The 17,362-nt window shown below is 35.2% G+C and overlaps 1 protein-coding gene across 3 annotated transcripts in view; it reads left to right on the top strand.

The window, feature by feature from the left end:
* The first annotated feature begins 4,331 nt into the window (after positions 1–4,331).
* Positions 4,332–17,362, top strand: part of ZBBX (zinc finger B-box domain containing) — a 93,630-nt gene continuing 80,599 nt past the window's right edge. The window contains exons 1-4 of one of the 3 annotated variants that reach the window (XM_016128428.2): positions 4,332–4,392; positions 10,556–10,671; positions 14,663–14,776; positions 17,105–17,192. In XM_016128428.2, coding sequence (XP_015983914.2) covers positions 10,604–10,671; positions 14,663–14,776; positions 17,105–17,192 — 270 coding nt within the window. In that variant the 5' untranslated portion in view covers positions 4,332–4,392; positions 10,556–10,603. The other 2 variants (XM_016128427.2, XM_016128429.2) reach the window with 2 other exon arrangements.

The following is a 17,362-nucleotide window of genomic DNA, read 5'->3' as shown; positions in this document are numbered from 1 at the left end:
TTTATTTTTAACTGAGAAAGAACTGCATGTTACAGGAAGCAGAAATTTATAATATGCCATGATGATTTTCCTCCACTTGTGAAACATCAGTAATAATTGCCTTTTATTATGGAAATTTATTTGCTGAAGAATTCTGTGTCCTGGATGACAGCCAGAAATTACAATGCTGAAAAAATTATAAAAGGACAATGTCACCTCCTGACTATGAGTTTCTTCTTTTTTAAAGTTTAGTCTTTCAGAGACATTTAAATATATTTATATCACACTAATTTAGGTGTTTCAGAAATCTTTTTGTAATTTTATGTTGCTTCTAAAGCTCAGTTATCCTTGACAATTTGAAATATCCCATACACATGTAATAAGATGTTATATTCAATGTCTACCAAAGCATGAAGGAAGTAGATACTTCATTTCAAACTAAGGCTATATTGCAGGACTTGTAAAAAGGAGATGACAGAAAACTTTTTTTGAAGTCCTGAACTGACCATCAACTTCTGTTTATAAAAAAGTTTGAGGAGCCAAGAAGTGGAGAGAAAATTGAAAGAGTACTTTCAGAAAGTTGCTGGTTTATTATGTGCCCCATCTCCTTCGAAAGGGTTAGGCATTGTACTCTGAAAAATTATTTCAGTAGTTAAGAACATGATGTTCTATAAATATAAAATGAACTTGTTTCACAGTTTATTTAATTCATCAAGAAACCACCGGAATGCTAAAACTGGTTCAAAAAAATTTGATAGGTCGAATATATATATAGACATTGACAAAAATATTGGCATATGATTTTTAGGTTAAATACAAAACTGGTTAATGCACTACAAGACAATAAAACCCAAAGTCCTAGGATTATTTTATCTAAAGGACAGAAATTATTTTCATGTCCAGGTGCAAATGACATGCAAGATGTAGATGGTAAAAAGCCTACCAATTAACATGTAACTTAACAGTTACACATAGATTCAGAGTCTTATGAGTAGTAAATGAGAAGTTATAAAAAGGTACTTTTTAAAAGAGAAACAGATATCTTTGAGTGGGCTCTTGGAGTGGGCATTGCAAAGACATTCCTTCTCTCATTCCCCTGTTTTAGACGACATCAGTTAACAGTTCCTGACTGTTATTTCAAGCCTAGTAAGTCTAATATCTGTTGGTCCCGGCAGTTGGGGACACAGCAGGCTTGGTTTTTGACTTCCATTTGAGGAGTCGGAAGTGCAGTAGTTAGGCTTGACTCATTGCTGGTCTATGATCCAAAGAGAGGTGACAGTGTTGACTGTCCTGCACCCCCACAGGATGGCAGGGCAAAGCAAGCAAGAGCATTTTCTGTCGGTCAGACATGGAATGAGCAAAAACATAAGAGAAAGTGGGTCATTTAAAATTCTGTCCAGGAGGACCATTGAGACTCTGCACAGAGAAGGGAGAATAATCACTCGATGCCTAGGGGCTTAGTAAGCAAGATCTGAGGAGAATGCATCACCTGCATCTAATGGAATGCAAGGAAGAGGCCCTCAGTGGTCGGGCTGGCTGACCTATGGAGGATAGGCAGTTTTGTCGACCTAAGAACATCCAAACATGTGAGAATTTTTATAAATATTTATTTGAGTCAAGCAGAGAATATGCCTGGAAGCGAGATCTCAACAGACTGAGAAAAATGCTTCTTAGAATGACAATTTGCAGCTTCTCTTTTATATTTGGAATTAAGGAGGGACAGTAAGGAAGATTATATAAAGGTGAGAGGAAACTTGGTGAGAATGGGATTACGCCGATAGTTAAGATTATGTGCTCATTCCAGGGTGTTCTAGCTTTAGAAGGAGGGGTCTGAAAGAGGCATGGACAGAAACAATGGACAGGGCTTGCTTAAGGTGAGGACAAGCCTTTTACTAAAGGAATTCAATGCCTGCGGTGTGACTACGCACCACAACTTGCCCAGTTAAGAATTTATGATCAGATCACCCTGTGAGGTTACTTTCCCTAGAATCCCCTTTTTTCCCTCACAGTTTTAAAGAGATGTCAGGCTCAGTACCAGTCAAGTTAGGACTTTTCTGCTTTAATTTTTATCCTTTCCTGTAATCCTAATGTAGGCAATTAAATAAAACTAAAACAAAATTAGAAGATGAGGAATAGAAACATAAGTGTTTCTTAACAGGCCCTTGACTTAAGGTTTGCTTAACATCAGCAAGTCCAACCATTGCAAAAAAAATAAAAAAATAAAACAAAACAACAAAACCCACTGTAATGCTAAATCACATGCAAAGTTTTGACAATTTTGTGGAATTGGACATTTTTTCTTATTCATCTAAGAACTTTTATTACCTGTGAATGACCGGAAAAGTCCTGAGGCATGCCACAATTTTTCTTCGGGCAACAGGCTATGGAGTACAACTTAAGGTTACTTAAAGAGTTGGGTTTGGTTAATGAAAGTGTGTGTGTAGCGGGGGGGGGGGGGGGGGGGGGGGGATGTGCGAGAGAGAAAAAGAGAGGGGGGGGAAAGAGAGAGAATGTATCTTTTTAAGCATGACCTTGAAGCTATTCCTTTGAATTCAATAAGTCTGTGCTCTCGATTCCTTCCTTGTGGGTAATTTTTATCTCTTTAAATTGAATATTCCTAGTTCAGAAAACTGGCGTTCAAATCTTGTCTTCTCAGTGGCACAATGAAGCATGAACTTGCAAAAACCCTCAGGAATACTGTGCTTCTGATATAGATGTGGTAAACTATTTGCAGAATTGCTGGTATGTCAGTTAAATGCGCTCTGCTTCAAGATATTGGCTCTCTAGAGGTGTCATTGTTTTTGTATGTTTCATTTTACTTTGTTGCTAATCATGGCTCTGAAAGATTAAACATTTTGTATTTTTCATTTTACTATGTAACATGGCACGGGCTATTTTTTGGCTCTGCTTCATTTTGCATAACTGTGTATGAGCTAAGATATTTTTCTAAATATAAGATAATGTCCTTTTAATGCTTTTGAAAAGTGCCACAATATACGTTATTTTTGAGTTTAATTTTACTATTGCACCAGTAAATGCACTTTTCTGAAATAAAAAAGTGCTCTACAGAAGGAATCAGAGGTTTTATGTAAAATATCACTCATGATTAAGTCTGAAGTGAGGTTTGTTTGTTGTCCCCTGTCTGGAATGTTCCTTGCCCTGATTGCCCCATGTCTTTCTTTCTCCATACATTTAGGTTTCATCAACCGGCTAACCTAAATTTGAACTCTTAATTATTTTCTGTTTTTCTATTCTGCTGTCTTTAAAGGACTTGGCATAGATTTGTTTGTTTATTGTCTTTCTCCTCCATTAAAATATGTTTCACAACAGTGGAGTCTCAATAAATATTTATTGAATAAATGAATGAATGAGTGAATGCATAAATGAATGAAGGGATGCATGCCGAAAATAACCTTTCTTGGTAATTTGAAGACCACAGCTATCTGGGAAACACAGTCCTGTGCAAGAAACTTCTAGTAGTATTACACATCCACTTGAAACCTGTCATTGTATTAGATTTAAAGAAAAGATTTGGTGAATTTATACCAGGAGCACTAAGATAACAACCATGGTAGCCATACCACCATCATCATTTTTAACCATTCATTAGGTATCCACTATGGGCCTGGTTTTGTGCTGAAGACTTAATATACATTGTTTCATTTACTCTTCCATGTTACATCATGTATGGACTAAGTGTAGTGTTACCAATTAAACTGGGTTTGATAACTTGCTCCAGGTCAGAAGGCCAGTGAATTATGGCAAGACTAGGACTCAAACTCAGGTCTGCCTTAATTTCAAAGTCCAGAGTCATGGTCACAGACTATCATTGTCTTTTCTTATCTATGCTGGTTATAATCTTGTCTAATTGAATCTGCCAAGGAAAAACATTAAACGCTTTCTTAAATGAGTATTGGTAGGCACATTAGTGTGGAAAGCAAAGGTTCAAAGGTTAGTATCTTAATTATAACAATGAGATTATAAATCCAGTAACAAGAGAGATTCAATGTGAATAAACAACAGTTTTTTTTGAACGACTGCAAAATATAAACTTACATTTATAGTCTTGGAAATAAATTGGGCTGTTATGAGAATGAATTAAATAATTGCAAATAAAACTCCTAGAATAATGCTTGGAATAAAGTAGGGGCTCAGTAAGTGTTAGCCAAGTGTTACTCACTTCAGCAGAAAGCTTGCATGGCCTGCTGACTTTCCCAGACCTTTCCCTCCCTCCCTTCCTCGCCCCATCTCTTAGTAGGGCTCCCTTGCTCCCTCTGCGGGCCGACAGCGCCAGGACCAAGAGTTCTGGTTGCTATGGGTACCGAAATAACGCGGTAACCAAGGAGCCAAGGCGGAAGCTCCGGGCGGCTACTTGCGGCCCGCGGCGGTGACGCGGCCGGCTGGGGTCTCCAGGTAGGTCGGCTGATTGCGGATGGCGGTGGCAGATGGGAGACCGCGGAGTCGGCCTACCGAGGCAGAGCACCTCGTCTGGGCGGTGAGAGAAGCGGGGTGGGTTGGCGGGAAAGGAGACTGGTCGCCGGGTTCGCTGGTGTTTGCCAAGTCCCTGCCATGTGCCCGACCCCGTGCCGGGCTGCAAGACGCAGCCTTGACCTAAGGAGGTGAAAGTCTTTTCTGTAAACGGAAGACTTCCTGGCCCATGGAACTAATGGAGGCCTGAACCGAGGGTGAACCTCAGACAGTGGAAACCGGGCCTGCAGCAATTGTACCTCTTCTACAACCTGACCTTTTCAAATGCCAGCCTCTTTTATTCTCTGAAGTTATTTGCGCCTTATGAAAAATTTGGTGCCCTGAAAAAACATTTATCACATCTCCTTTTGTAGCCTTCTTTATGCCTGGGTGGCCATATGCACCCACTTCATTCTAGAAGTAAGTGCCCTCCTCCCAAGCAAAGGTCGCAGAAAAGAGTGCCAGATTTATGAGAAATCTGTAACGGTGGAACTTTTTCCTTCTTTCCCAAATCAGCAATAGAGGTGCTCAGATATACGGATCGTTATGTATTTCTTTTGTACTCTGACTTTTCAAATCGAGAGTTTGAATCAAATCTCAAATCAAGTCTCAAAAAAAAGTCATAAAGTTGAAGCTTCACAGGATTAAAACTATGCAAACTGTATGTTAATAAAAAATGGGGGGAGGAGGGGAAGCAAAAACGAAACCCTTCACCTCCCTCTAGCACCTTATCTTAAAGGCTACAACGTAGAGGCCTACCCTGAACTACCATAATATTGCCAGTTGTATTACAAATTAATTACTTGACAGTAACTCTGTCCTTTATTTCCTTCAAAACACTTAATACTTGCCACAATTATTTTATTTGCTTTTTAATTTTTTCCTACTTTCTTCAGCAGAGTGTAAGTTCACTGAGGATTGGTACTATATCTGTGAGGTGTACTTTGTTCCTCAATGCTTAACCTAATTAATACCTGGCACAGAAGTGTTCTATGTGCATTCATTGAAAGTCTGGTAGGATAGAGGGAAAAAAAGAAAACACGATTTGTTAAAGTGGGAAAGAAGGTGGTGTGTTTGTTTTAAAATTTTTTTTATTGTGCAATAAATTCAAAGCAGTAGAAAAAAATTAAATGCTTAAAACTTAGCACATTATTATTGGCAGCACATTATGTCTAGGCCCCTTTATTAATTGCTGGGAATTCAAAGATCAATGGTAGGATTGTCCTCAAATATTCTAGATATTTGGGGACACAACACCTATGTAAGCAAAGCAACAAAAATAACACAGAGCAGCCTGTAATAGCAAATAATGTAATACACAGAATGTTCCTATAGGAGGAGAAGTTCACTTTTGATGGAAGATATCTTCATGGTGTAGATGGCCCTCAAACTGGGCATTGGATAGAATAAAACATGATGAGCAAACTGAAAAATGAAGCATAAGGTTCAGGAAGCTTGGGATGCATTATGGAGGATTTTCTGTACCAAGCAGAGCAGTTGGATATTTATTTCCTATGGGTATGGGGAACTATTTAGGCACACAAACTTGTGACCTCATATTACATGGGAGCAATCTGACACCCAAGAGATTATTCTTGGTGTTTAAGAATATTGCTGTAAAATTTAGAAAACAGTTGATGTCAGTCAACAGTTCTTTTTCTAATTTTTTTTTTTTGTAACAGGTTAAGAGTATGAAAGAGGAAAGAATCTAAGTGATACGAATTAATTATTTTAAGTATCTAAAAGCAACCACATTTAGATTTCAAGTCTTAAGAGGAGCTAACAGGACTGAGAATAAAATTCTAATTTCTGGCTTTGTCACCAGTCTTGGACAGATGCCATAATTTCCTCATTCTAAAGGTATTCACAAATGAGCACCTAGAATAATAGTGGATCGTATGAGAATAGGTGGAATAGATTAAATATGTGCAAAGACTTAGGTTTCTGAAAGGTATAATTTATAAATTTAATACTTTCATTGCTATGTATAATCATCTAAAAATTTTGGTTGATACAAATTTAATAATTGTGTATTGTTTTACTGTAGTGCCTTTCAAAATTTTTTTAAGCTATAGAAGAATTTCTTTATATTAAATCTGACCCAGAGGCTCATTATGTAAAATAGATGAAATCGAGGGGCTGTGGGTAAAGCAGAGCCTTTGACGCTTCCCTTGTTCCCTTCTCAAGGTAGTTTCTAAGACTACCCTCTTCCTTGATATCTGAAGGCAACTTTTTCAGTTGTTCTAAGGGAACCTGCACATAAAATGTAAAAAATGGGTGACTTGGGTATCATTTAGTGCCCTGAAGCAGTGTTTAATTATCAGATAGGCGAGTTGGCTGAGAGATTGAATGCAGCTTGGAAATCAATACCTGACTTCCTTTCAGGGCTTGTGCTAGGAAAAGATAGCATACATTTATTTACGGGGCTACTCAAACACAAGATATTGTGCTAGGGATTATGTATTATCAGTCCTTTCCTTAGATTTAAAAAAAAAAAAACTTTATATATATATATTTAGAATAGGATAATATCAGATAGATAAAATATTAAAAGTACAATTCTTTTAAAAGTATAAACCTATTTTTATTTAGATTTATTTTCATTTAACATTTCTTGCTTGGGTTTCTGATTTTTATACACTATGATAGATATTCTAATCCATCCAAAAGAGCTTGCTTATTAGACTCTTTTAGAATATATCCTAAGGTAAAGAAAAAATATTTTGGCTTTTAAGTTTTCAGGTCTAAGATGATCTAGGTCATTAGAAGAAATGACTAACCTTAGATAAGTTTTCAGTTATAAAAAGTGGCCTATTTTGAAAACAGTGGTTTCTCCATACCTCCCATTCTTCTCATGGTGTGATGGTAAATTCTCTAAGACACCAGGGCAAGTCTTGATGAATTATCTGAGTTTCTAGATTTGTATCTCATTGTAATTTCCTTGTTTTTATTCCATGGCAGCAGGCCTTGGTGCTTGGGTCGAATTCCCAGACTGAGAACTTGTAGAAATATCATCAAACCATCATAGACAATTTTGGGTCACATTGTGTGTGAGTGTGTGGGGAAGAACAAAGTTGGGGACAGAAAAATGATACAGCCTAATAAATCAAGCAACTAGAAATTTTTCCAAGTAACAACTAAACTTTTGGTATTTAATTATAAGAAAAAAATTGGGTGACCAAAGGATGGGTGGAGGTATGAAGTTTGCATAATAGGGATTTTGTCTGCATTTCCCTGGTTCCATTAGGTGACTAAAGTTTTGTGCTTTGCTATTCTTTCTACTGACATTGTTATATATAGCTGTCCCAAGAAAAGTGATTAATTCTCTGTTGGTTTTACAAAAGGGAACAGTCAGAACAGCATGACTCACAATTATAATTTTCCTTTTTTCTTCATACAAGAAAATTGGCTTATGTGTGCGACTTGATAAAACATTTAATTGAGAAGGAGCCTTACTAATTGCATTCAGTGAAGTGAAGTGCCCCCTGAATAAGACCATTTATTGGTTAAATCATATTATCAACAGAGCTATAAATCTGAATCATCTCGACCTAATGAAATTCACAGACTTTTCTTTTATTTCAGTCTTTGTGTGTCAGATCAGCTTTATTATGCCTATGTATATACACATGCAAAATTGTATTGTATACTTCAATGTGTAAATAAAATTAAGGCAATTTAAATTATTTTAATTGATTGGTCACATTAACTTTGGTGGTTCTTTTATTTTTTTAATGATAATAGTAATGACAACATTATAGAACTTTTCATAAATAACTTATCGACAGTAGACTAGGGTCCAACAGTTGGATTTCCTGATTATGATTTAAAAAAGAATATAGACTCTATGTTATAGGAGCAAGATTATCTTAGAGATTTTTTAAAGGTAGCTTTTGTTGCCTCTGTTTAATAAAAATGAGACAAAAGTTTTACCTACAGAGAAGGAATAGATGCATCCTCCCTCCTCAAAAGCAAGCAATCCTAGTTTTCTATTCCTGGGGTACCTTTAGTTTTCTTTGACAATGAGTTTAGCTTTAAGAGACAGGACTTGGTAGGTAGTTGAGAAATGAGTCTGAGTTGGATGTCCCCACTGTGTACTTCTGTTGGAATATCACAAGATATCGCCATTGTTGGTGAGACTTTCCCTTTGATTGTGAATTGAGAGAAGACACTATGTCTTATTTACCATGATGACTTCAGTACCTATAATAGGGGTCTCAAAGGAGCAGCTATATTTATGTCTGTTGATTGAAGGCACAAATATACTTAGTCCTATCATGCAACCATTACATTGCTTACAATAGAAAATTATTTTATGAAATTCCATTTTGGAGTTATCTTCAGAGAATGAATTCCTTCAGAATTTCCTCCTAGGTAGTAAAAATCTACTCTTTCATTCTAGATTTGATTTTTAGAGGTAGAAAAATTTGGAACTAGATATGAGTGAACAAAATAATCCCTTCTGCTGGACAATATCAGTTTTAGTTTTAAATGAAGCATACCAAAGTAGATTTGTGTATTTATTGGGGATATGATGGACTCTGCAGACAGTTCCCAAAGAGGCATCTCCAAAATGTTTTGATCAATGATTGCATCATTGAAATTATGAGATAGAATAGTTATTTGATTATGTAGACTTTGATGTCACAACAAGCTTTCATTAGGTTATTCGTATTCTGATACCTTCTCTCCTATGTCGTCGAGTAAAGGTTCTAGACTTATTTTCTGTTCTTTCCTCTAAAACTTTCAGTGACTCTCATCAGCAATAGAATAAATTCCAAAATCTTTAAGTTGGCATTGGAAGCTACCCATTATCGGGCTTCAGCTTACACTTCCAAACTTAATGCCTACTTTTTCCTCTCCATATAACCTATACATCAACCAGATGGAACCACTCATCAGTCGCCATTCAAGAGCTATTTTTTTTCTTACAGTGTGGAATGTTCATCCAATCCATATCATCATATATAAGTCCAGCTGCTCCTTAAAGTCCTATTTTAAATGTTAGCCAGGTTAAATTCTCTTTTCTCACTTCTTCTATTATTATGTCTGTAAGTTTTATGGCCTTTATTATTTCTACCATGTTTTAGAGCTTTTATGTACAGATCTTTTATATCCTATTTGACTCTATGCCATGTGAACACAAAAAACAAATATCTTTGGGCCTTGACTCCTTCATGCTTCTCAGTGCAGTGCCTTGCATATAGCAGTCTTAATAAATATTTATAGGGGTTATGAGCATGTAGGAACACATATATAAATAAATAGTATCAAATGGTTTGGGCATTTAAAACTAAAGACTATGATATTGCCTCATATTTCTTTAAGGGTGTTTGGGATTTGGAAACTTTTATTCATATACAATCTAATAGTTTTGCTTGTGATTCAGTAATTCAGCATTAAAGAATAAATTATTATAGAACCATGAATAATTGGGATACTCAGGAAATAGGGAGTTCTGAATAATTTAATTTTCTGGTTAACTTGGAGTTAAGCAGAAAATCTTTTTTGTTTCATTTCTTGTTAAAAAATTCTTTCTAAATATGCTAATTTCCAATCTCAGGCAAAGGGCACCATTAAAATTTTCTTTGATAAATGAAGATATTACAATGCCTTCGGGTAATTATTACATACCTTAATTCTCATTTTACATTACCATATATGTAAAAAAAGAGGTTTTTAAAGTTTGGATTGTATCTTGAAGGTTCTTTTCTTTTCACTATGTTTAGCCTTGGATGTTATTTTTGGATGGGAACAAATACCTGATACATATTTTTTAACCTTAACATAGAAAGAGCCAGAATGTGTTTTGCCTTTTGAATGCATTCTTTACTATCAGTTGAATATTTCCAGTTTTTTTTGCCACATAATTATTGGTAAAATTTTATTTCCATCAGATATATTATATTTATAACTCTCTTAGTATGTCAAGTTACATAACTTATAAGTAAACATATATAATAATTTTTTATTGTCTAACTTTTGATTTAGCCTTTTCCCTCATAATGATTTCTCTTTTTAAAATATTCTTGAGTTGTATGTAGTTTCAAAATTTTAAGCTAACTTCTTTACTTCTGGCATAATTCTTTTGTCTTTGTTACTTTTTCAGAAGTTTCCACAAATCACAATAATTCTTAGACAAATTAAGACAGTAATCATGAACACCAAAGATTTTGTAGTTCTTCCATGGGGAAAACCTGGACATTCTGTGAAGTTAAAATATAAGTAAGTGCATATACCTTTATTACTTAAATAGAAATAATTGTTCTGTATATTGTAATTTAAAGTATTCTTTTTACATGTGGGTATTTAGAGTTGAACTCAAATTTTGTGAATTCTTCTATTCATCTTCACAGCTGTATTTTTATCTGTAAGAGTAGGTTTAAGATATTAAAATATAAGGACTAAAAATATTTATGCCATAAGAATTGAAATAAAAAGTTATAAATGAAGGTTGGGCATACTAACTATTAAAACAATATGACAGAAAGTTACAAATACTTTTGTGACAAAATCACAAAAGAATTACCCTGAAGAAACTGAATTTTAGAGAGACTATTAGGGTAAGTGACCTTTAGACTGGGAATAGAAAACACTAACTGCCCTCACACTTTGTAGAGTAAAAGATGTTATGTTGAATTTACCTTTCCCAGGAAGAGTACCTTCTGTTCTAGGTTGCCTGGTAGATGCTTTCAGTCAAAGCCAAGCAGTTCTGGGTATCCTGGGAATTTCATGACATGGCAGGGGTACCAGAACATTCAATATACAGTTTGCTTTTGAGGTCATACAGAGTCACTGGCAATTCCCAAGGCTTTCCTCTCAAATATCTCTGAGAGCCAGCCAGCATAGATTGGGGACAGATGGTAGATGTTTAATTTTAGTTTCTGAGTTCCCTGATCCAGATCAAGAGTCCTGCGGTTATTCAATGTCTACAGAGCTTTCCTAACTCTCCCTTTATGGTTGAAATACTGTGTATAAAAGCATTGTGTAAACTGGAAATGTTATAAAAATTTATGGCATTATCATGATAAGGTTTACCATTTTTTGGTGAGGAGGTGAGATATTCAATTGCTAGTATTACCAATTTTCCATTTTTTTTAATACAATAAGAGTATTTGATTATTGTATTGTATTATTGCATTATTTGATTTTGGTAATATGTTTCAATTCTGTGTGTATGTACTTAGAAACATGCATCCAACAAACATTTCTTAAATACATACATGTTCTACATACTGTGCTGGGGAATGGTGGATATAAAAAAATATAGGAAATTACAATCTTTGCCCGCAGGTAGCTCATAAAGGATGTAAATACATAAAATTATATTTATAATATAGTGTGAAGCATGATGTGATGTGAAGTCACAGGGGGCTATGAAAACATGGCCCAAACTTCTGGGGTATGGTTGGAAGGTCTTTAAGCTTTGTCTGAAAGATACGGTTAGTAGAGTAGTTATTGGGTGAAACTTGGGCAAAGGCGCAGAGACCATATAGTTTGGGGACTGTCAGACATATCCAGTTGGCTATGCTTTATAGAACGAAGTTGGAGAGGAGGGCAGGGCTGTATATGTAATAAACTAATTTATATGCCACACTACAGAGTTTGAAATTTATCTTGAAGTTGAGGGGGAATCACTTTTTCCTGACCTGTATATCTACCCGGTCTACCACCCATAAAAACTAGGACAGTAACACTCACCCTATGGTAACTACTCTGGAGTTCTTTTTTTCAACCTTTCCTTGTTCCAAGCCTATTTTTATTTGACATTGTCTTAACAATCATCTTTTCATTGTCTGACATTATGGTGTTTTCCACTTCCTCACTATCTTTTTCCCAGCCCCCAACCCATTTCAATAGATTGTTCCTGGATCTTGCATTTGTTGTGTTGAGATGATCTCTGCAGGATTAACCATAGTGGCCTTGCCTACTCTACTGGCTCTGTGTCCAAGGCTGTCCCTAAGAGGAATCCTTTGTCTTGTTCCAGACCCATAAACTCCCACCATAAACTTGACCACTTGGTCACTGGTCCAGTTCTTTTAACCAGTCTCATCCCTTTCCTCTACCACGGTGGAGACATCAAAAACATTAAAAGTGTTCTAAGAAAATGAGTGACACAGTCACATCTGTCCTTTTGAACCCTTCCTGTGGACGCCACATGGAAGGTGGTGTAGGCCCTTGAGAACTTGGGCAGGGGGACTAGCTCAGGCACTAATTCTGTACTGTCTTCCCAGCCCATCCCAGAGTGATCTAGTTCAGGAAAAGCATCACTGGCCTCCTAGTCACTCAAGTAAGAAACTTGGAATTATCTCAGATTTCTGCCTTGTTCCTGCCCTAGTCAGTTGCTTACTTCTGGTCAGTCTTAGTCTAATTAATTCTATTTCCTTATATTTCTCAAATGCTTCCAATTTCCTCTCTGATGTCTTTATCCAGTCGGATCAGCACAATGTCTCTTTTATTAAGATTACTGAAATAGTTTCCTAACTGGCTGCCTTGCTTCTAGCCTTGTACCCTCTAATTAATTTTCCGTTATACAGACAGAGCGATCTTTCTAAATTGCAAACCTGATCAATTCTGTTAAAACCCTTTAATGATTCTCATTGCTCATAGAATACAAATCCCAGTTCCTCATCATGGCCTTCATGATCTTGCCACTGTCTACCTCAGCAGTTCCATTTCCTACCACTTTTCCCATCCTGCACTTACGTTCTGCCTGATCATGCAGAACTTTGAGTTCCTTGGCCCACATATCACTCTTTTCTAATCATTCACACACTTTTCCTTCTTCCCAGAACACTGATCTAACCACCTCCCTTTAACTGATTAAGTCCTTTCATCCCTCAGGGCTCAGATCAGACTTCACTTTCTCCAGAATCTGTTCCTACAGCCCCAGGGGCCGAGTATGTGCCCTTTCTGTGCGCTTAGGTACCGACCTTCCTGTACAGCTCCAATAACACCATCATACTGTGTTTCAGTTACCTTCATGCTTCTCTGTGCTCCTCTCTCTGCTTCAATCTCCACTGGGTTTCATATCCTATCACCTATTATAATGCTTGTATGCAGTAGGGGCTGAATTATTTTCTGTGGAGCAGATATAATGAAAATATTGCCTCTCCCTCAGCATCTTTGCCAGTTTCTCTGGACAGCCTTTGTCGACTATCACTTTCAGTATATCATCATAAATTGTGTCTATCTCAGGCCATATCTTTGGCCCACTTGCTCTTTTGGTGACTGTTCACCATCTCTATAAACTAGTTCCCTTTTCTGATCTCCATTATTCTTCTTTTGGTTCCTTGTCATAGCATGTATGAGTTCCACACTACATGATTATAGTTAACTGCTAATGAAATAATGAAAAAAGAGACTTAAACTCATAATAGATAATAAAAAGCTAGGGAACTAAGTTGACTTAGACCTATGAAAGAAGGGGCTAGTGACTAATGCTGACTGGAGACTAGAATTGTAAAATGAAGAAATGGGTTGCATCAAAAGCTTGATGAGCTTCAGATATTATGAGCAAAACCTCTTACAAAAGAATGTATAAGGGGACTGTGCTCTGTCCTCAAAAAGGTGTCTTCTTAGGAGTTTCCTTCAGAGGAAATGATAGGTAGGGCTTGGCTCAGTTCTCATTTAATTCTTTTGATGGTTTCTACACCAAAACCCTTAATAGGTGCTTTCTCCCTAGTAAGCCTCAAGCAGGCCCTGCTCTTTTTTTGTGTGTATTTTTTGAATTCCACCTTTGGCTATAAAGGTCGAAATTTATTGAGCATTTCCAAAGTGATTGGTTAGCAAAAATGTATATTCTACCTATACAGAAAAAAAGTCATTTTAGATATTATGCTTCAAAATACTTGAATTCTTAGAGAAAAGAAAGTATGACAATTAGAAAATTTTTCTTTTGTTATAGATATTTACACATACATTAAAGGCATTGCTCATATATAAAGTAAATTATAATTTTAAACCTCTAACAATATAATAGGAAAAACAAAAGTCTAAGATATGAAGATACCTTTCTTAAGAATATTAAAGGAAGGCAGATACTTACTTTAGAAACCGTAAATCAAAGAAATACAAAGGAAGTAGTTAAAATACTTCATTGCTATTTATTATTCATAATTTTACTTAAGAAAAAAAGATGATATCAAATTATTTTGCCTTGTTTTTGTTTGTTTGTTTACCCCAAATGACCATTCTGTATTTAAATCTTATTCAGAAATGTTAAAGAACTAAGAATGGAGAAAGTACAATTAGAGTTGGAGAACCAAGAGATGGAAAAGAAACTGCAAGAATTCCAATCAACAAGGAACAAAGAAAAGGAAGAAAGAATGTAGGTGACATTTTTAGAGAATTTCAGAGGAATAAATAAAATTATATAAAGAACTGTTTCATGTGCTGTCATTCCTATAAAGATCTATCCTGAATGGATAATCTGTCTTTTCCTGAAGAACTAGCAATATTAAATTTCCCCTGTCTTTTCTACTTCTTATATAAGGCATGCTGCTTTTTCAAAATTGCTATTACTTTTCCTCTGAACTTTATTTGCTCTTACCTTTTCTTATTTCTCTTTTTATGTTATTCTGAACTATTTATAGTCTGGAATGCTTAGAACCGCAATTCAGAATTCGCCTTTTGCTCTCATAAAATTGCTATCAACAGGAGATTGCCTGTTATGTTTAGAGTCATTTTTATTTATTAAAAGACTTTTGAGGTCAGGAGTTTACATGTACATATATAAGAATCATTCAGATCCTCAAGTATGTTTGAAATATTTTTAGCAAATGAGCTTTAGCTGAAATTTTATTAATGAGAATACTCTAATATTATGCTTGCATATCTGTACTAATTTTACTGAGAATTTGAATTTGTTATAGAATTATTAAATATATATGATAAAAGTCAAATAGAACTGATAGTTATCTCTTTTTAGCTGTAGGCCGACTCCGAGTCCATTTCGCAGCACCACTTTTAACAATTAAATATTCCGCCCCCAAATGTCTTATCTTTGTACAAGCCTATGTATGTATGTGTGTGAATGTGTGTGTGTGTGTCTGACATGTCTTTTATATTTTTATAAATGAGGTTATCGATGAAACATGTGAATTGATTCACACTCTACTTTTTTACTTAATATTTTCTTAGTGCTGTTGCCACATCATCACCCATTGATCTCATTCTTTTTAACAGTTATGTAGTATTTCTTTGTGTGGATATAATAGCATTTATATTTTGGATCTTTATGAAGTTTTTAGTATTTCGTGATAATATATGGTGCTATGAAATGCTTCTGTACATATTTTTTGCTCATATATACAAGAGTATCTGTGGAATAAGTTTTACCTATATAATTTTAGGTCAAAGTATTTAAATAGTTTACATTTTGGTAGGCATTGGAGAAATTGTTTTTCAAACAGCCTTCAAAATGATGTAACTTTCTCCTGTAGAATGAATGCTTTATGTGCTCTTGCTGGTACTAAATATTACCAACTTCTTTGTATATTAAATTTGCTTTTGTTTGGTACTCAAGGTGGTAATCTCAAATATCTATGAAGTACCTTATGAACTATTAAAGAAAATTCAAAAGTTTATTATAGTTTCAGTAGTATTTATCTTTAGAATCTAACTCTTTGAAAATATTCATGACACATACACATCCTCTTCAATAACCGGAGCATCGGTTTAATTACGGCACTTCAGTGTTGTGTGTTATCCCAGATGACAAAATTTATTGTATATCTTGCCATTCTTCTTTTAATGATCCAATGGTCAGTTCTACTTTTTAACCTTCACTGCTTTGGACTCCTCAGCAGATGACAAATATGTCTGTGAATCAGAGTTTCTGAAATCAGCCCCAATGAATGTGTTTTCCTTAGCCCAGGAACCTTTTCCATGTAATTTAAAAAAATGTTCTAAAGCTTGATTGAATTTTCAGAATAGTTAAATGCTGTTCTAAGGTCATGTAGACAGTAAATGTCATGGCCAGGTGAAAACCTGCCACTCACAGGTTATGAAGTTAGAAGCGCAGTGTTCTCATCTTGGCTTTGTTATTTATTATCTGTGACCTTGTGCAAATTTTTGTCTCATTATTTTTTAAATGGGAATTGGACTCCCTGCCCTGTTGACTTAAAAAAAAAATTGTGAGGCTCAAGTAAAAGTACTTTGAAAACTAAACTATGAAACTAAACAGTTCGCCTTCCTTGTAATCTCTGTTACCTTTCAATGTGGAGGCTCACTGGAAGTCTTAATAAGGAATTGATCACTTAGTAGATCTGCTGAAAATTTTTGGTTATTGTTTTGCTTCCTTTTTCTCTTTAGATTTGCAGAACCTTAGCTTTAAAAACTGTAGGACAATCTGTAAAATTTTTCTATAAATCAGTAAAACTGTAGTCATTATAAATATCTGAACAGTGGAATTCTTCATCTGTTTAGACATTTCACTTTTATTCATTTCCTCTCAGAAGTTCCAAATATGGTAGAGCTATATTTTAGAATTACTGAGGATATTGTGGCATTATTGGTATTTCATTTTCATTTTGTGTCTGTTACATGTTAACAACTGAATTTCCATTTCCTGAAATAGGAAAAATACATTTGTTTTCATTAAAAGGAGATATGTATTTAGTAATTATATTTTGTCTTCTGTTTATATGTATTGAAGGTCAAGTGGATATCACTGGAAATCTGGAAAAGTGAGCAAATTGGATAATCAATCACATTTAATGTCACAAAATAAAGGAAATGTTAAGGTAAGAAAATACTATTTGATTCTCAGGCGATTTGCTAAGCAAGAAGATATAAATTAATATTTCAGATCTTGCATTCCCTTCCATACTTAAGAACTTATTACTCTTATTTTAACAACTTTGCATGTTATTGGATTTTGATTAAATTAAATTTTATAGGTTATATACAACTT

Source organism: Rousettus aegyptiacus, unplaced genomic scaffold (genome assembly GCF_014176215.1).
Source record: "Rousettus aegyptiacus isolate mRouAeg1 unplaced genomic scaffold, mRouAeg1.p scaffold_m13_p_4, whole genome shotgun sequence".
Classification (NCBI taxonomy): Eukaryota; Metazoa; Chordata; class Mammalia; order Chiroptera; family Pteropodidae; genus Rousettus; species Rousettus aegyptiacus.
This window is presented reverse-complemented; position numbering and strand designations above follow the sequence as displayed.